This window comes from Zonotrichia albicollis, chromosome 8 (assembly GCF_047830755.1).
Source record: "Zonotrichia albicollis isolate bZonAlb1 chromosome 8, bZonAlb1.hap1, whole genome shotgun sequence".
Classification (NCBI taxonomy): Eukaryota; Metazoa; Chordata; class Aves; order Passeriformes; family Passerellidae; genus Zonotrichia; species Zonotrichia albicollis.
The window spans coordinates 10,883,294-10,903,902 of record NC_133826.1 but is presented as its reverse complement, the minus strand read 5'-3'; the positions used below and the strand labels follow the sequence as shown (position 1 = coordinate 10,903,902).

The 20,609-nt window shown below is 39.5% G+C and overlaps 1 protein-coding gene across 15 annotated transcripts in view; it reads left to right on the top strand.

Moving 5' to 3' along the window:
* Positions 1-20,609, top strand: part of ST3GAL3 (ST3 beta-galactoside alpha-2,3-sialyltransferase 3) — a 180,772-nt gene that overhangs the window by 34,663 nt on the left and 125,500 nt on the right. For 7 of the 15 annotated variants that reach the window (XR_012581286.1, XM_074545926.1, XM_074545929.1 and 4 more), the window contains 2 exons: positions 12,786-12,833; positions 14,607-14,741. The exons of 5 other annotated variants lie outside the window; for them this stretch is intronic. Coding sequence is in view for 9 of the 10 variants with exons in the window: in XM_074545926.1 (XP_074402027.1) it covers positions 12,786-12,833; positions 14,607-14,741 (183 nt within the window). In the remaining variant the exon portion in view is untranslated. The remainder of the gene's footprint in view (positions 1-12,785; positions 12,834-14,606; positions 14,742-20,609) is intronic. 3 more of the 15 variants (XM_074545927.1, XM_074545932.1, XM_074545931.1) reach the window with 2 other exon arrangements.

Sequence of the window (20,609 nt, the reverse complement as noted above, 5' to 3'; positions counted from 1 at the left end):
TGGCTGTTTTCAGCTCCAGGCAGGATTTGACCTTCCCAAGTCTGTCTTTGCACACTAGGGCAGTGTCTCTACATTTGTCCCTGCTCACCTGGCCCTGCTCCCACCTCTTATGTGCATTCTTTTATATTTGAGTATTGTCAAAATCTCCTCGTTGATCCATGTGGGTCTCCTGGTACTGTATCTTGATTTTCTGCACATTGGCTCTATGATTCTTGAGCACAGTGGAGGTCATTCTTAAAAATGAGCAAACTCTCCTGCACCAGTCTTCTCCCAAGGCCCAAATCCTATGGGCTTTTGTGAAGCTGGTCCCTGAATTTTGCTCCTGCAACTTCCACTGTTTCCTTTGCCTTGGTTCAGACTTAAGGCTTGATTCCTGGCAACTTTCCTGGCTTTAGTGACAGCAGTCTGCATTTATTGGAGGTGGCCAGGTCAGTGTTTTAATCTGAACTAGTGTTTGTATCAGATATTCATACCTTGAGTGAACCAGACAGACCAGGTGTGGGTACATGCTAAGTGTTCCTGCAGAAGGCTGATTTTTTTAAAATATTTTTTTCATGTTCTTGACATATGTTTAGTAATCAATCTATTCCTTATGTGTGTTGGTCTCATGTACCAGTGCTGGTACTGATACCATTAGTGTCTCCCACTCCAATTGCTGGTCATAGATTCACCTTAGAAAAAAATTTCCATGTAGTTAGATGCCATTAAAATTACTCCTTTTCTAGACCCTTTCTCATTCCCTTAATGGGGCTTACATTTGCACAGTCTGCCCATGCCCTGCATTGTTCTGACGTCCTGGTATAACCCAAAGCATTTCTTCATACTAAACCTGCCCTATCCTGCATGTATGCATAAAAGAAAAACTACACAAATAGCCTAGAAATTATATGGGCCATTCTGTTTGTTACAACTCCAAAATCTCCTCAATATCCATGTGATCATTTATAGGTTTATGTACCATGGACATGGCCAAGGTATTATGGGATTCTGGCAAGTGATCTACCTGCTTTTTCAGGAGCAGTTTTCTCAGTGGAATTTATCCAATGCCTTTCCTCACATTCTGCATCTTCTCCCCACACTCCATTATCTGTAAACAGTGGCTCCAATTACCTGTAAACTGTGGCTGTACCAGATGATTTTAAAGGAGAGTGGATACACGGCTTTAAAATGCCGTACCTCAGACAGATCCTAGTTAGTATCAAGTATCCTGGTTATCACAGATGGTGAAATGCTGGCAAAAATGCTTGCAAAGTGATTTGGGAGGGCTCTGCTTGCTGTCAGTCACTACTGCCAAATTAGCTTAATTAAAACCAGCTGTGGGAAAGTGCTCTGCTGCAACTGATAACTTTGTTTCCTTCTCTGAAGTCTTGTGGGTCTGGGGCTGGTGATAACGAGTTGCTCAGATTCAGTGAGGATCTTAAAGTGGTTGCAGTTCTCTTACATATATACAGTTTTGAAGTTGGCCCTAAATCCTGCTTTTGGCTTGTGTTTCTCCATATGGAGTCCTTGGCCTTGAGATGCTGAGGTTTGTGTATTGCCTTGAATAGCACCTACTGTGGTTAGTGTTGCCATTTCTTGATCCGATTTGGGAGAGCTGGTGGCCATGTTTGTTTTAGTATGGTTTAAAAGGAATGTCAAGGTTATCCAGCCTGAGAAAGACACTCTTTTATTACAGTTTAAAAACATTATAAAACTCAAGAACCTCTTCCTCTACACCCAGTCCTTGATTTTGTAACCCAACAGCTTAAGCTATTCAATGCAGTTTGCCTTTTCTGAGTGACCAGCAGCCCTTTGTGTTTTGTGAACTGTTGTCTCAGGCTTCTGCAATATTCTTTATTTGTAGAATGCCCTACTCGTTGCTATCTCCCTTTCCTTAATCCTCTCCTCTCTTTCCCTATCATCTGCTCAGTTGTGCAGGCAATTTCATAGTCAAATTTAGGGCCAAAAAGTTGCCAAAATTGATGACTTGTCACAAATCAAGAAAAGGCCTTTTTCCATTTCTGAGTTGATCCCAGACCTGCCAACATCAAGCTGTTGGGTTTTTTGCCAGTCAAAAGAAGTTGTGTTAGATGAGGCAGCTGTTTTAGAATAAGGTTAATAAAATGACTGTTGCCTTTTATAAGGAGTTCTGTTAGTGGAGTAATCCAGAACTGGTAAAACTCTAAAATTTGTGAATCCCAGTGAGCCTGTGAAATCCTGGCTGGAAGCACACATTGGCAGGTGGCTGGAAATGCTAATAAGGACTGGAGTCTGTTGTGGAGTGTTGTGGAAGTTTTGTCTTTCTGAGATTACAGTAGATTTTCTTTGTGGAAATTGACTTAGAAAGGGAGTTGTTCTTGGCATCTCTCAATTTCTGAAGTTTCAACTTTAAGTGGAGTTGGCAGTTTCACAGGATCTTCAACAACAACAAAAAAATTGATGCTTCAGTGATGCTGCTGCACTGCATGCTGGATTACTGTTCTTAAGCAAGTTTATCCCTTGTCTCCATATTTTCCTTAAAGTAGTCCATTGATGTGGATTGGGATTTCAGCTTTTTTTTCTTCTGTATTTGGGGTGGGTTTTCTTGTTTAGCTTTTTTTTTCCAGAAGAATTTTGATTGCTTGTTGCAAAGATGCAAGAGACTTTGTGGCTTTCCTGGGTTCTCTGGTATTTTACTGCCTATTCCAGTTTTGCACACAAGTTTTGTGTCGCTGTAACCTTCAGTCTGGCTGACAAGGATCTTTTTGATAGAATTAATCCATGGACAGTAAAAGTTCTTGTAGCTGGAGGTGACATTGGTATTTTTTTTATGTCCTTTTCCCACTTAGAAGAGTGACTGCTGATTTTTAATCACTGCTGACTTGGAAACTACCTATGAGTTTTTTTTTTTTTAAAGGCTGAAACATTTCAGGGAGGTGCTCAACAGTTTAATTCCATTGATCCCAGACTGCAATCGATGTTTCTTCTTATTTAACCTTCTGGGTGCCTTGGAATTATTTTAATGCTTTATTTGGTTGGTTGCTTTTTTTTTTCCCCTCACTGGCTTGTTTCTCTGCCAAGTGCTAATCTAAAGGGATTCATTGTATTTTTCTATGTGGTGTGATAGGAGAACACTTTTCCTTAGATTGTCTCCAGCTGTATTTGTCCAGGGGCTGAGTGGTGTGTGTGGTGATCAACTTCCACTCCTGCAGCTGCTATTTCAATAAGTTTTTCATTGTCCCGCAATTTCTGCACATGGAAATGAGGCATTACTGACAATATTTAGTGCATCCCTGAGTTATTTTTCTTATGTTTTGATGAACTCTTTTATTAAAAATTAAAACCAAACACTTCTTTAAAAGAAAATAATAGGAAATGAGAATATAGGCACTGTTCAGTAACTGTGGTTCTTGTTTTGGAGCTTTTTATGGGTTTTTTTTCCCTCTGAGTATGGGCGCTTTCATAGTCCAGCAGATACTCTGGGAACACCTTTATTTCAGATTTGCTTGTGGCAGTGTTTGGTTTAGGATGTGAAGGCTTTTGTGTAGACATAATGTCCTTTGTAGGCCAGTTAGTGTGTCAGTAAGGTAAAGACAAATTGCTCCCCAAACTGTCAGCTTGGGAAGAACTTATGCTCCATATCTCTGAGTCTGTCTGCTACCTATAAAATCACATATTGTGTAGGATCTCTCAAATCAAAATTTTCATTTGGAAGTCTCAGCGTGTTTTGGAAACTTACTAAATTTTAGGATTTGATGAGCCAGAAATCCCTTCAGATTTTGGAATCAGTTGTGGCGATGCTGTTAAAAGTTAAACGAATTCCCACAAACTTCTCCCTGGCCCCAAAGTGCAGAATACATGAGTGAAAAATGGATCCAGCAGACTTTCTGTTCAACATCACTTTTCATGTTAATAAATGATCTAGATCCTTGCAATGCAAAAGAGATTCAAGTGTGGTCATTTTCTGGACAGGATCCCTCTAAAACACTTGTATTCAGGAGATGCTTTAGGTTCTTACCTCATACCTTAGTCCTTCCTGTAATTTGTTTGTGCTCCAGGCAGAGTCAGGAGAAATGACAAATCTTACTGTAAAAACTACATAGGAGCTTGTTGGCAGTTACTGTGGTAGTTAGGCCAAATATTGCATGCTTTAAGATTTTGGGAAGCTTCTGACCACTGGCTAAATATCTTAAGTTGTAGATCATTTTCAAAGAAACTCAAGAATGTGAATTTCCTGATGGAAGTATTTGTACTTCTGCTTTTGAGAAAGGAGGGGTTCCTGAGAGTTAGCTTGGAAAAGGAAAGGGTTTTTGCATGTGAGGGAAAGGGAGGAAAAAATGGTTGAGTGGCTCAATAGGCATAAAACCAAGATTAGTTTATAAAATAGTTGTTGTCCTGATTGTCATTAATTGTGTGTAGATATCTTCACTTATGTAAACCAGAAAATGGTGTGCATCAGCCTTCCAGAATTCTCTGACAGCTGTGTGAGTATATGTAAGTTTGAGACACAAACTGTGTTTTATTATGGTAAAAGCCCATGACCATATTTAGGAAAAATGCTACAAGACTAAAGCAATTTATTTCAAATTATAAATGCTTTGTGTTTTATAGTATCTAAGCTAGCAATATATGCTTTTTTTACAATATGAAAATACAGAATTAATTTTCTCTGTGCTGTGTAATTCCCCAACTGCCAGTACCTATTTTCTGTCTTGCCACACAGATTGTTATCTTCAAAGAGAGAAATTATTCTGCTTTGTAATTTATTGCATGTTCTTCTATGGAATTTGGGAGTATGACTGACTTTTTGCTACGGTAATAATTGAAACCAAAATATGAGGCTTGTCTTAGGAGATAATGAGCTCCTTAAAATACTGAGAATCTGTTTGAGATTAGCTATAAAGAATTTCTCATTGTCAAGAAAAGAATTTCTTGGATACCAGCTTTATTGGCAGAGTTTGGCCTGGCTGTTTTTGTGACTTTATGATAGTTCTGTACGTTCTCCGGAGTTGTGTTCCTCAAAGCCAGGTGTGTCTTCATTAATGCCTGCAGCACCTTGATCTCACCTTGTCCTTTGTCTCTGGGAACTGTCCACCTCCCTTCTGGAAAGTGCAAGGTGAGAGGCAGGAGCTGTTGGCCTTCCCCTGGATCAGGAGCTGTGATGGGCACGGAGGAGCTGCCTGTCCCTGATGCTCAGTAAGCACCATGCTGATCATGGCTCTGAGAAGTTATGTAGTAGATCCAAATAAATACTGATCTTATGAGCAAAACATACCAGCCCTTCCCGCCACCAAACAGTTATTTGGGCACTGCTGAAGACAATAGCAATGTAATATCCTTCTGATGCATTTGCCAGCTGGCACAGGATGCCACATCTTTTCATTCCATTCATTCATTGCAGAATAAAGAAAATCGGCATGCTCAAACCATTTTAAAAATACATCTGTTCAGAACATGAGTGTTGTTCAGTTCATTTACCACTTCATAACAAACGTCCTGATGAGAAAGGAGTAATGCACAAAACAGCAAGTGTAAAAAGGTTGGTTAGGTTCCATGAAATTAATAAAAATTGCCTAAAGGAATATTACTACATCTCTCAAGTTCAGTATCACTAAGAGAACTGTATTTTCAATTAAATGACAGGAAATTGAGAGGTGATAGAGAATGACTTTTCTGTTTACAGTGTAACCAGTAGACCTTGATGCCACATTGAATTCTCCAGACAAGTGATAATGCTTTGCTATATCCATTCTTAACTTTCAAGCCTTTTATCCAAGGGTCTTTGGAAAAAATCAGATTGTTTATTTTTGTGGATGAGAAACAATTTAATCAAAGGACTTGTTCAGGGCTGCATGGGTTATAGCAGAATTACCCCTGTTGGTTGTGGCTTAGTTTGCAGAGACTCACTCAGAGCCAGCTGTGCCTGCCCTCCCCAGCAGAGCTTGTGCTGAGCCTCAGTGCTCCGTGTCAAGTTTCCCAGTGTGGAAGCTGGCTGCCTCCAGGCTGAAGCACAAAAGGGACATCATGTCTGCACAGAGAGGATGGCCAAGGAATCTGGGTTCAGATCTAAGCTTGGCTGTGAAGTCAGCTGTCAGTAAAATGGGTGTTTTGGGTGAGCCACAAAAATGGAGAGAGAACCTATGGTCTTCAGTACTGTGTGCTTTGTGAATGGGAATGGTATTTCAAGAGATAGTGGCTAGAGCAACATGCAGAAACTTTTACTTGTACAGTGCATAACTGAATTACTGTTAAGAATGAGATATTTCCATTATTATGATATCTCTCAATGATGCGTGTTCTCAAATGAGGATGAATCTTCCCTCACAGATACGTTATTTGAAACAAGCATTGTCCTATTCCCACATCTCCATACCAAAATAAGTACAGCCAGGTGGCACACAGGACAGACATTCAAATTTAGTGTAGCCTTGTTTTAAGACAATTTATTAAACCCAGAGTTTATTGGAAATGTTCTTTACAATCGGATGTTTCCTGTTGCTAAGATGTGTCCTGTTGCTGAGTGACTTTTCCCATAAAGGGACTAAGTTTTGAACTTTGAACCTGGATCTCCTATCAGCTGCAGACAGCACTGGACTGAAACTCTGCATGTGTTTTGCTTGCCAAAACTTGCAGTTCCTTTATTTGCTGCTATTTGCTCTCACATCTGTGACTAGGAAGTGTGCCTGTGCTCTGTGTCTGTCATCTTTATATGTATTTTCTCATCTTAGATATTGAAAATGTTAGAATTATGCTGCTCAAACAATACACTTGAGATCATAACTCCTTGTGGTGTCTAAACACAGGAGCAGTAGTGATTATTTTTGACAAAGTACGTGTGTAGGAGCTGAGATTATCAGTAAGAGTGGTGTGATATGTGTTTCCTTTGACCTTCACTGATACTGTGTGAAGTGGAGCTTAGGTGATGTCTTACAATTAGTGCCTTGAGTTTTAAATGATGAATATGAGTCATTTGGAACATCCTTGAACTGTGGTACAGAAGATGTTATTGTAGTGACTAGTGCCCTTAACACAGAGCCATCTCACTGTGTCCAGAAAACGAGGTGTCAGGTAGGAAAATCCTTGACACTATAGAAGAAAGAGCTTAGTAAAGCAAAATAGACCAAGCTGGGGGAATGGGGAGCCCAACATTAATGCAAAAGTAGGATACTTACTAAGTTAGTCAGATGGCATTTGTCATTAAACTCAGTAAATTACTTAGCCCTTTCCTGAATCCATCTTCAGCATGCAAAACAATGTGTTAGGAAGTGAAGGTTGCCTTGTCAAGGAATTTTTAAGTGCAGGCAGTTATGTTTTACTGAATCTGAGGAAGGATATTCATACTTTAGATATCTAAGTGAGATCTCTAAGCCAGAAATGAAATTATTCAGTTCCTCTCAGTTCTTTGGGTATAAGAATTATTCAGTATGAGGCATAGTCATCATAAGATAGGGTCTTATTCAAAATATTTTTCTTTGGGGCAGGAGATGTTCTAAGATCTTCTTGCCAAATGAATCCCAACAGTGGAATGTGTTTGAGAGTGCTTTGTATGCTTCATTTCCTGACTAGGTGAAACATAATAATAGTTTTTGTTGTTATTGATCTCTTTGTCAGCAAGTTATGAAGAGTTTCAGGCATTAAATATTCCTTCTCTGGTCTGTCACATTTCAGAATATTGATCTCAAATAGAAAATAAATTTTGATGGCTCTTGGGATGTTTGATCCTGTACTTTTCAGTACTCAGCAGAAAAAAGGAGACACAGATGAATGACAGACTCTTAAGAATGTTCTTCTAATTCCTTGATTAAAATGAAGCCCCTCTTTTTTTTCTTTTCACTCTGAATAAAAATTCTGTTGGGCAATATTACTGCAGTTGCCATCCCCAGGCCAGCTGATGGAGCTCTGCAGGATCTCTGGTCTCTAATCAAGCTCTGGAGGTATAAATTACATTAGATGTTATTAAATACAGGTTGTAGTTCTGTTGGAATCCATCAGAGTATCTGGAGAACAGAGGTATATGGAATGAGAGACACTGATAATGCATGTAAGAAAGCAATGCAGACCTCAGGGCTTGAACATGTGAAGAAGGATGTGCCAAATCACAGCCTTATGTTGTGATGTGTTCTTGTATTCCCTGTTTGGCTTGGCCTGTGGAGTGTATTGCTATACTGGTATGTGGTACTGAGGCTGTGTTAAGCCTTTATTATTAAACTCTTATAACTCCAGTGGGACTGACAGTTTGTGGTTTCTCAGGACCATTTCCAAAGCAGCACGCAATCATGTTGGTTTTTTTGGGGAAGTTACTTTATTGCTGAAGTCTGGTTTTGCATTTCATTTTTTTTTTCTTTAAAAAACCCCTAAACAATCCTCCCCTAAAAAAAAAATAGGAGAGAGAAGTTATTGGTTCAGCTTCTTTGGTTTCCAATAGGTTGAGACAAATATCTACAAATCCTTGCAGGGCGAATCTGTAAAAAGCAATAAAAACTTAGCGACTTCTCAGAGGGACTTACTATAAAAATCTTAACTGAAATTTTGAAACAGCACTTAGGTAAACATGCAGTTTATGTACAGTTCTTGTTTGAATGTGGATTATATTTGCAGTTCTCATTATGTGTTGTCACTGCTTATGTTTTGGTTTGTATATTGCATCTTCTTCAATTATGAAATCAAAGTAAGGATAGTATTTGTGTTGGAAATTAATCCATGTATTTGCTCCTGCATGATTTTAAGAACTTGACACAACTGGGCTTTTAAGAGCTGTTTCCATACATCTCTTCAGTGCAGTACCCATGGTAAATGTTTATCTAGGGATGTGCATGGAGTATGAAACTTCAGGTGCTTTTCAGCATGGCTTTGTCTCCTACAAATCCGCAGTTGGTGCGGGTCATCAGTCATTTGTGAAGACCCAAATCTGCATTTATTTTTCTGTTCAGAAACCAGAGTACTGGAAAAGATACAGCAATGTGTTACAAGTAGCAGTTAAATACTAGTCTGGTGTCCAGAAATGCCCTGAACTAAGATGCACAATATATGCAGCAAGATGGATGATTTGTCTGTCTTGGGGACAGGGGAATGTGGTGCACAGTTATCCAGGCCCTGAGAAAGGTAAGGGGTTAGCAACACTTGAAGTGCATCCCTTGCCTTGAAATACAATCAGTCCACATACCTGGATGTCTTATCTGGAATGTGGTATAAGTGCAGCAATAAATTTAGTCATCACAGATTTGCTTGAAGGTGGGTTTTTTTGAGGTTTGGGTTTTGTTTTTGTTTTTTCTTTTACTACAGCACAGATCTGTTGAAGTCCAATTGTATTGCTTTGAAGGTGCATTCAGCTCTGGGTCCTGTATGGACCATTGTTGGAAATGATTTAAATTTGTTCCCAGACCAGCATTGAGGGTCTTTGCAGAGTCTGTCTTCGAGCTCCTTTTTCCTGAATGAAGTGGGACCCTTGTGTTGGTTTCACAGCAGTGGAGCAGGGTCTCATGAAACACTCCACACTCCAAAGTGATGGAGTACCTTCAGGTAGCCCTGCACAGCGCTGTTTTGTGGGGCATGATGGAGCACATTTGTATATTGGTCCAATTTGTGATGCTCTAACTGGATGGTGGGAGTGAGGGAAAGTGACCCAGAGCATAGGTCCCAATGCAATTTCAGGTTTAAGTTGACACAAAGTGACCCAAAGCAACTTTGCAATCTGGCTGGTGAGGTCTCAGCCATCATTATTCCTGGCACCGAGTGCCTTCTAAATTGAGTGAGTGCTTGTGCTGTCTTTGCTTCTTCTGATGGATTGGATAAGATCCAGAATTACATTTGGATTTTGCTATATCGTGTTGTTTTGGGTTTTTTTTTCCTTTTCTTTTTTAAGCTGCTAGAGCCACTGAAAAAAAGATTGTAGTTAACATGAAAACAGATGTAGAAGACTGGCACTGTGGCATGTGCAGCCTTAAGCTGTACATATTGGCAAGTTACTGTGTGTCAGATTTCATGATTTAGGCATAAAGGTTGCCCTTCAGTTAAGGCAGGAGGACAAAAATTTAAGCTTATTTATGGAAATAGGTATCTGAAAGGTTGGGGATTGCTCCTTCAGGCACGAACACTTCCTGGCACCTAAAGCAAGGGTGCATGTAAGTGGGTATGCTTTGCATTGTATCTTAATGAGTTTTGAAAGATAAAGCCTTTGAATTTTGCCTTTGAAAGGTAGAGCCCACCCTGGGGCTTGGGGAAAGGCACTGTGCACAGACAGAGCTGCACTTTGTCTCGGCAAAAAAGACCCCCTAGAAAGTCAGGGGGATTTTCAACCGAGCGATGACTGGAAGAGATTTGAAAATAGAAGCAAAGAAACTTTTCTTTTTGAGTTCTGCGAAGCAGAACTCAGTGTATTTGCAAGTAAATCTGGCTTGCTTCAAAGAAATGTTTATCTATCTCCATCAAATTCTGACAGAAATAACCTGTAGCTCTGAGTTTGGATGTGAGTAGGTTTTGGGGGTAGAAGAAAGGCGACATATTATTATCTTCTCAGCCTTTTCCAGGTTTATAGTTTCTTCACTTTTGGAGTGTTAATACCAGAAATAAACACAGTGTTTTAATAAAAATCCATTTTTAGTGAAATTACTTCTGGAGGTCTAGGGGGAGTTAACTATAATTCAGGTTATTCATAGTGAATTTGATTAGTTGAAACTAATAGTAGCATGAAGGACTGGATTGGAAAAGGGAGCTTCTAATCTGCTTGTAAATTGTTTTTTTTTAATATGAGGAAGATAATGTTCTCAGTTAAGGGAATGAAACATTATGCTATTTTGTGGGTTGCAATAATGTTATTAGTTTGGTGCTTGCAGTGCTTTTCAGCCATTCTCAGATAAATCCTAATATTTCATGTGCAGTGTTTGAATGCAAAATATATTTTAGGAAAATTAACAGCTTTTAAATTTGACATTAACTACAAAGCAGTACTTTGTGTTGATAAAAATCTCAACAGTTTTTTAAAAGTAGAACCCCACACAGATACTTTAAAATTGATGACAAATGAAGTTAATGCAGTTAAAATGAATTAAACTCCTTGCTATTTAGAATAATATAATGATGTCTGAATTTTATTCCCAAAAGAGGAAATACAGTTTTTAAGTCCAGATGGATTTTTATTTTTGTTGGAGTAAGTTTTGAGACTAGCAATATCTTCTTTTTAATTTTTTTAACGTTACTACCATAGTGCTGGATCCGTGACAGTACAGACCTCCTTTTTCTAAATTCTTTTAAACCCAGTCAAATTAACAGTCCCTTATTAAAACAACAGTGTTTATTTTGAAAATTAGCAGTTTCTTATTGCATTTTTAAGAGTTGGGAAATAAGCAGCAGGATAATGTAAAATATAGAGAAGCCCAGGGCTCAGTCCTGTCAAGTTATTTTCAGCTCTAACATGGTAACTGCCTGTGATTGTAGCCTGGCTAAATTTCAAGTGGTGCAGCAGGAGGTTAAGCTCTTCAGCAGGCTAAGTCTTCTTGTGCTTGAGCTTTTTGCCTTGCACTGAGGGCTTGCACCTTGGCAGCCTTTGTGGTGCTGCAAAGGATGTGTGGTGAGTTGATCACACATCTGAAACCTGAGTGACAAAGATAAAGGATTCAGACCATTTGTTTAGATGAAGATGAAAGGCAGTTCAGCTGTTGCTGTGTCAGTTTAAAGCTTCTCAGGCCATAAAATTATTAATCCTATTGTGCTGGTTTGTTCTTTTCTGTGTTTTACCCATTGGCAATTTTTTTCTAAGTTCTGGGCCCTATTTTGCTCCACTGTTAGGGAAATAGAATTTGGTCATCTTTCTCCTTCATTATAGGACTTCCATGAAAATAGATGGGAAACCAGGAGGCTTGCTGCCGAAGTAAATCCTGGTTTGTCTCAAATAAGCATAAAGCTGGGGGCAAGTCCCATTATTGAGCATAACATAATGCAACTCCACTTGGAACAGAATATCAAATCATTACTGATAATTTTGCAAACAAATTCTAGGTTGGAAGGCTCCTATGTGAGGAAAATGAATGACTTATAGAGGGGTCTGGATCATGGGGTAAGCTGATTGCAAGCAGGCACTATGGGTTTCTATGGCCAAATGTCAAGTTGCATATATAAAAACTCTGGTCTTTAAACCACAGTTGAAGCAAAGGGTGCCCCATCATATGAAACAGTGACTACGTGTCAGACATTAACTGGTGAGCAAGAATTGCCACTGCAGTCATGGATAAAAGCTTTGTTGTGATTCCCAGATAGAAAAATAAAAGTGTATCAAGTACAGAGGTTATATTTTCTTGATGCTTGACACATGTGTTGCATATAGTACAAAGGTGAAAAGATATTGATGAATTGAAATGCATTGAGTTGGAAGCCACTACTGTGAGTAAAGATGTGGGAAACATGGTGAGCATGGAGTGCAAGGAGCACAAAGTGCTTGGCTTAGCAAACCGTGTCGGGAAGAACTGATCGTAACAGGCAAGTCCTCTAAGTGGGGACAAAATATTGGGAATACATTTGATAAAAAAACTATCTGGGCCAGCAGTCAAAGCATGTTATGATTCTGTTGACCAAGCTTATTAGACATAAAATTAATTTATTTTCAATGAGTTGTGGCTACTTCATTGGTTAACAGCACTGTGATTTACTGCATACTGCGTTGTTCTGCCTTTGCTAGGTGCCTGTTTTCTTTCTGGTTGGTGAAGAAGTTGTTCTGCTTCCTGGCAGAAGGGAGCACAAGGAATTGCTCAAGCAAAATAACAAAAAAAAAAAAGTTACAGCAAGAAATGCTGCTGAAAAAAAGGGGAAAATGAACTTGTACTCTTGTGTTACAGATTCAGTGGTTCTTTCCTTTGACTCCGTTGGACATACAATAGGCTCAGGTACAACATTGCCTTCTTCTTTATCTCCCACCTCATGACAAGGCTTCTCCTTAACTGGACATGGTAGCCATGTTGGGAGGCAGGACACTGAGTCAGGCTTCTGTGGGAATCAACCATCTAGCCAAAGGGTAAATAGGTCCTTTCCCAAGTGCAGTGGGAGTTTTAAGAGCCTTAGTAGGACACAAGGATTAACCTGCGGGACTCTTCCCTTTCCCAGCGAGGAAGCGACCTGGACACGTGTTGATGATGCAGTTTGTGCTCCTCTTCTCATGTGAAAGGCATTAAGATGATGTCACCTACCAGCTGAAGAAAAACTGTTTCATGCTACTAGGATAGTTTCCCAGCTAAACAAACAGTTGAGTTATTTGGGGAAAGACATGAGGAATGCTTCCAGGAAGGAGAAGACGAAGGAGTCGTAACTAAACCAATAGGGCTGGAAACTTTTTTTTTTGGGTGGAGATTGACCAGCATTATTGAACCCCAGGGCAAATCCTTCCCAATCTCATTTTGTTTGGAACCTAAGCATGACCTACAATGAAACTGAACCAGAAATTAAAAATTCTTTTGTGCTAGGAGCACTTCACTAGATCAGTAACTCTCCATTTGGCTGCATGTAATGTGCAAGCTGCAGCCAAGACACGCCACAGTGAGCATGATACTTGATGAAATTCAGTTTAAAGTGTGTATATAAGGATATATGAAGTGCAAGGGAAAGACTAAGAATTGCTCCTATAACTTTAAACCCCTTAACACTTAAAAGATGGGGATATTTATTGTCTTCTACAAAAGACAAAACCTTCACTTGGATTTTTTTTGTCTTGCTTGCCAGCCTTTCCTCTTAGGTTGATAGGGGGAACATGCTGCCTTCCAACATAGCACCTGTCTTCTGCCTGCACACTTTGAAAGAGAGCCTGCTGCCTGACACTAACATTGAAGCTTGAACACACATCTGATTTACTAACCCCTCAACTAGTGGTAGTAACTTACTTTGTTTAGAACACCTCAAACTTTTTCTGCTCTCCCTGTATCTCCTCTAAAACTTGTATCTGGAAATAGATCTAATCTTAGTGCATGATCTGATGTGGGAGTATCTCTAGGGTGCCAAATGGATATGTTTTTTGTGTATATGGGGGGAAGAAATCCTCTGTTCATTCTCTCTTACTAATTACTGTGTTATAACTAAAGTGTGTTGTTGCCTGTCTCCTGTATTGGGTTGTGGTCTCTTCAGCCTGCAGAAGTAGAGAGGAAGTTGCATAGGTTTGAGATATCCTTGCTTGAATTTTAACCACAGGTTTTGTATCTGTGGAGTTAACCATAAATGTTTCCACCAATAGGCAAGTAAACTTAGTGATGAAAAACAGCTCAACTACTCTGTGTCTTTTGGAGTTCTGTTAATCTGGAGGGTGGGAGACAGGCTCATGTGAGCCATGCACTGCCTGGGCCTGATTTAAAAGCACTGGTCTTTGTTCTGCTTGCATTTTACAACTCAAGCTTGAGTTGGTTAGGAATTGAGACAGTAAGACCTGATCTTTTGTAAACCCTTTCACTGCAACAAGACTGGCTTCCTTCATTGAAGAAATGTGAAGAAAACTCATATATTTGAGAAAGGAGGCTCAGAAATGCCCGAGAAAGCTGTATGTTTATTGCTCTTGTGTTTAGTACTTTGCACTTACTGTGCTGCAAGGTTCACCTTGCTCTGAACTGGTATGTTTAATAAGATGTCAAGATGTGTGATATCTGTCCAACTGAGGGATAGCTTTCCTTGTTGAACAGGAAGGAGAGAGAGAAAAACTGTGGCTATTGTGCTTCCGCTGTCCATCCCATCTCACCTTGCTGCAGACCCAGGAAAAGACAGAGCCCAGAAAGAACCCACAGAAACCATGGCAGCTCCAGGCCCAGCCATTCCCAGTAGGTGATGTTTCAGCTAAAGTTATATGCTTTGAAACATAAAATTACATATACCTTTTTCTTTATTAGTCAAAACCAGCTGAGAATAAGTCTCCCTGTTAAGATTTCATGCTGCTTAAAACTGGTACTTATATTTGCATATTAAACAACTTAGAAGTGCTTTTAGTACCTGTTAGTCATGCCATGTGGAGGGCAATGTCTTGGTGCAGCTTCTGTATCATACTTGAATTGGCTGTTTGTCCTTATCTTGGCTTTCCCCTTCACTTTGTCCCACATGCAAGTCTCAGTTTTCAGAAAAGCTGCAAATCTGTCCTTATGCAACTCAGATTAATGGCACTTAATGGTCCAGGTTTTTCTGGATAAACTTTCTGAACTGAGTGTTCAGAAGCTCATCTGGCTATGGAGCTTCATAGGAGATTATTGGGTAGAGGGCATGTGAGCCAAATGTGTTTTGAGTGAGGCTGAACCATGAGGTTCATGCTGTGGTCCAGCCTTCACAAGTCCAGATGTTTTTGTAATTCTCTTCATGGCTGTCTGTTCCCTTAAAAGATAAAGCTTGAGCAGCTGAGATAAGTGTTTGATGTTATGTCTAGGCCAGAGTTTCAGCTGAAACCATTTCAGAAAGAAGGGTGTCATGCTCTGAAGTTGGGAAAACAATCAGGACACAGGGTGTTTCAGGAGTCCTAGATTTCATTCACTTGCCATAGACAGCTAGTGCTTCTTTTATTTTTTTCTTTTCTCTATAGTTACTTTGTTTTACTTTGTTGCTACCAAATCAAACATTGGACCTTGAAAGTTAGATTTATACCCCTGCTATTTTTGTTCAAGACTTTTTCCTACCTCCTGTGTCTAACAGCAAGCTAAATTTTTCTTCTCTAAGCCTTGGATAGGAGTGCACTGGATGTGCAAGTTTCCCAGATGCTACTGAGCTTGCTGAAAATACTGAATACCTTTGGGCTGTAGGCTTATGCTCATGTCAGATGTGTTTGATTGCAGTACTGACCACTGATTCATTGCAGATGTTCTCACTTGCAGGCTTAAAAGGTGCTAGTTCTAACATTACAAGCAACCAAGTGTTATCTAGGTCTTGCTCAAATTGTTTGCATGTATTAACTCTTCTGGATTCGCAGACTTTGGTTTAAAGTAGCTGTCTGTTGCAGCTCAAGTGCTTGTGACAGCCCACATGTAAGACCATGCTTCCAAATGCTGAGTTCACACTGACAGTGGAGTAATCATCTGAGAATTTAAATCTGTGCTTCTTCTGGAATTTGTTCTTAGTGATTCCTTAAGTCAAAGTCCATAAACCATTTTGGGAAAAGCTGTGAGAACTATGAGGGAAACTTTCTCTGTTTCATTCAGCTGCTGAAGATGCTCAGATAACCATTGTGTGAAGGATGAGAATAACCCTGTGTCTGTCCTACCAAATACAGCTCCAGAGTGAATTTGGTGACTGCTTGCCTATGTTTTAGATAGAGAGTGGTATGGATGGAGGCCAGGAATAGAAATACAACTGAATGAGGTATCAAATCTATAGGGCAGTGATAGATTCCTAGCATAAGAGAGAAACATTGGTGACTTGCAGAAGATTCTTTGCTGTTCATTTGATTTCTCAATGATACTCTGATAGTACAAATGTCTACAGTTGCACGCTCTGATATTTCCTGGGTTTTCAGGTCAGTGGTAATTAACTTTAGGCATTCTTAGTTTGAGGAAAGCAACTTTAATTAATGTTTGGAGCTGATGTGTTTCTAGAGTGTTGGGGTTTTTCACCCAAATTGCATTTCTGTCTTAGGACTATGTGATAATGATGTGAAAGGAAAGATGAACTTACTATGTTGTATATTTCTTCGTTCCTGTAAGGCAGAAAGAAAAAAGGGAAATACATGTATTTTCTCTGCTGGTTTTAGTGGCTTTTTTTCTGCAGAAATGCTTTTTCCTTTTCATTCTTGATTAATGAAGTTCTACTTCATTCTTTATTTTTCTGAGTGTTGACTGTGGGAGCTGCTTGAATCTTTGCCAGTGACTGTCATGAAGCAGTTTCATAGTCCTTATGTGATTTTGCCAGTGTGTTCAGTATCATCATCTGTCTTATTAATGCTCTATTCCTCCAGTTGAAAATACAGCTGTGAATGATTTGAGGTGCAAATGTCAAGAAGTGGCTTAATGAATGCCTCAAATTAAGAGTATTTCAATGTGATTTTTCTCTCTCGTGACATCTCTGCATCAAATCAGCACATCTTGTAAGTCACTAAAAGCCAATATAGATTACTGGTTTGTTAATATTGTTCTTGACTTTTATTAGGAAATACGATAAATTTTATAGAATAAAGAGTATGTTGGGAAACTCAGTAGGGCAGCATTAACTCCATTTGCCAAGTGGACTCATGGCAGTAAATGTTTAGCAAAGGCTGTAATCTGTCTTGAAACAGATGACTTCCTGGGAAAAGTGAAAGGGCATATGCATATCATAGGAGGAAATATTTCATCTTCCTATTGTAGTCTTTCCTAGATTCAGCTTAAAGCAGTCAGTTGCTTTTCTGTAATTGGAGGTAACTATAGTTTTATTAGGATGTGCAGATGTAGACTGGTGAAGTAAGCTTCTGGTGCTGGGCTGCAAGGGCTGAGCACTTCTGCTCCTTCTGTGATTGTTACAGAGCAGGGAAAGGCACCAGGGACTGGGCTTTGTCTTAGCAGTTTTCTTGGTGTTTTTCTTGATGTCACTTGGCAACCTGCAGAAAAAGGTTGATAAATGCATATGCAAAAGCTTGAGTGGGGGTAAGGAGGAAACTGAAGCATACGCCTGCCTGCAGTCCATGCAGGGCTGTGCTGAGAAGCTCAGGTGGCCTCAGCTGTACCACTCCTGAACTTGCCTTTGCAGTCTTTTTTATTCCCTGGTTATTTAAATAGAAGATAATGTTTTCACCAGTAAATTCCATCACTGAAGAGGTTAAAGGGAAAATCCTATGGAAAGTATGTAACATTAAGTCTTTGTTTATCCAGTACTTTGATTGTTACTCAGTAGTCCTGACTGCTATTTTTTTAACCTTGCAATAAAAGCTTTCTTTTGTCCTTTTCAGTTGATCCATTTAACATGACTTTTTTTAAATTAATTCTTTCTTGTCTCTCGAGTTCTAGCAGAATTATTTTACATTGGTGAACTCTTATAACTGTCCATATGTGTTTTCTTAGTCCAAGGTGAATGTGATGTGTTTGGCCTTTTTCATTGCAGAATAAGTTATTTTACTTGTGGCCTTTGCTGCAGATGTAGAACTTGCATGTGAATAGTGACCAGGGCTTGGCTCATATAGATCCTCAATTCTGCAGAGACCAAACTGCACTGGACAGGATGAAATGTATCAGGGTGGTCTGAGCATCCTTGATAGGACTTCTGTCTCTTAAGAATCATACTGATTTCTTTGACAAACACAAACATTTTGAATAAAATAGCAAAATTGAATCTTCTGCCTTCCCTCCTGTACTTGCAGTTAGCAATTAAACACCGAGCTAGAACTGCATATAGCCTGTCTTTTTAAAAAAAAGTTTAATTTTCTATTTCTGCTTCTTTATAGCTATATTGGCTGCAGATGCAAGAGGCAACTTGAATACTTGCTAGATACTGTACACTGGACTTTATGGCTTCCTGGGTGGTCTGCATGGAGTTTTCAGACATGAGACAATGCATCTCTCACTTGCAGCTTGGTAGCTGGATTTCTGTTGGATTCTTAGGAGGAATTTCCATGCTAACGCCAACATTGAATTTGGCACAGGATTTGCATAATTTATAGAAATTGCTATGCTTGGCTCTATTTCTGTTCATGTAATCCCAATTACATGCTTTATTATGAAATAGTTGTCAGTTCTTAGATTCTTATTCAGTTGTGATCTTCCTGGAAATGTAGAAATGCATTTTGGTTTTGACCTAAGATGACCTCTTGTTCTTATGATGCAAGATGGTGCATGATGAAACTTCATTTTCCCTGTTTGTTCACTTCTGTGCACTGCTGTACCACATTGTCGACTGAGATCTGTAGGTCCTTAGCACAGGTGATTGTGATCTTTAGAATGACTTGTGCTCTTCTAATAATGTTACTTTTATCCTTCATGGGCCTTCTGTGGGCTGATAATACGAAGTCTTTTTTGGATTACTCCATGATGTTCTTCCAGGGGATGCAAACGAAGTTCTTTATTAACTTTACTCATCTTTTGCTTTAAAAGCAGATCCTGTGCCACAGAGCATAGAAGTGTCTGGTTTGGAAATTGATGGGTCAGACATGGCCTGGGCTGGATCAGACCTACCAGCATGCTTAAATGTGAAGGGAGTTCTCCAGACTGTACCTGTGAGTGGCTCTGCATTGTCCTTCAGTGCAGAGACCCCTAATGATTGGGGTGCTGGGGGAGAATCATCCTGATGATGTTGGTGGAGGCCAGCATCAAACCACACTTAACATGGCCAGCTGGTCCAAGCTGATTTTTGGTGAAGTCTTTTTACCTTATTCTCTCAGACTATTTTGATTAATTTTCTCTAATATTCCAGCACTTATTTATTCCACTACATGAAAAAGTGGAGAAATATTTCTGTATATCAAGGGGTTAACTTGGTGAGTAAGGCTTTAAACTAAGGTTATGGGAGAAGGAAGCAACCTGTAAGGGCACAGAGAGATGGCATGAGTGCCAAGACAGGCTATTGCCACCTCTGTTTTCAATGGAGAAACAGGTAGGAATGGGATTGCCCCTTTCTCCAGTTATGAGCTGTGTGATCTGTTCCTCTCCTGTAATTGTCACACCTTGACCAAACTGTATTTTAGATTCAGTTGTACTTTGATTGTGTGGATCTGTGTTTTATCTTGTTTTAATTTAGACGCATAACTCCAGACAAGGATTGCCTTTTCCTGCAGCTTGGCTCTGTGTGTTTGATTTTCTTCAGATATTTGGGACTTTATCTGTCTTTTGTGAATCCAGGTCACTTCCAGCCAGCATGTGGGCAGGCTTTTGGCCCCTGTATTTGTAGTGATACAGCTAAATGACACTGGAAGTCTGTAACAAGACTCCAATTTTACTAAAAAGGGAGACAACTTTGAATCTGTAATTTTGGAGTGTCCTAGTGTCTTTGCTGGGGAAACAGCTTGTGATAGAGATTGATTTCTAAGCTAATAGTAATGCTGACTTCCAAAAATACCCGTGAGGGTGAGATGGCCCATGGTGAGAGCAGCATTTCTTTGCATGCAGTAGCTTGCACATCTCACCTGCCAACAAGAGGAAGGGTCATGGATGCTTCTGGTTTGATGTTACAGCCTGAAACTGTACTTACACCCTAGTGAAAATCAAGAACATACCCCTGCATCTGGCTTGAAACCAGAAATGTTGTTTTGTTTTGTAATACTTGTTTTTGGAAGTGCCTGTTTCAAGGTAGTGCAAAATAATTTCAGTGAACATGAAAACTTGAAGTCTAGGGAAGGTGAAACTGTTGTGACAAACAGAAGATAAATCTTGTGAAACATTGCAGTGGTGGTGTGTCCTTAGTGTTTAGCTCATATCTGTGTTCTGGTGCTTTGGCTGCAAAGCTGATGAAGTGCTGAGTTAATAGAAAGTCCAGGATGTTGTTGTAGTTATGAGGTGATGTATCTCTTATTGCATTTCCTCTTTTTGTATTTCCTGTTGGGAAGAAGGCAATGTTGGTTTGAATGAGATAAGACTGATGACAGATGGGTCAGTGGCTATAGATGGTTTTAAAAAAAGAATTATTTAAAAAAAATATTTGTGTTTTTTTGCTTAGTACAGATGTTAGTTTTGGGAGTCAGAAGGGTTAATAAAAATTGAAGGCATGTTTCTTTTTATGGAATGGATACCTTCCTATGCACAGTCCTACTG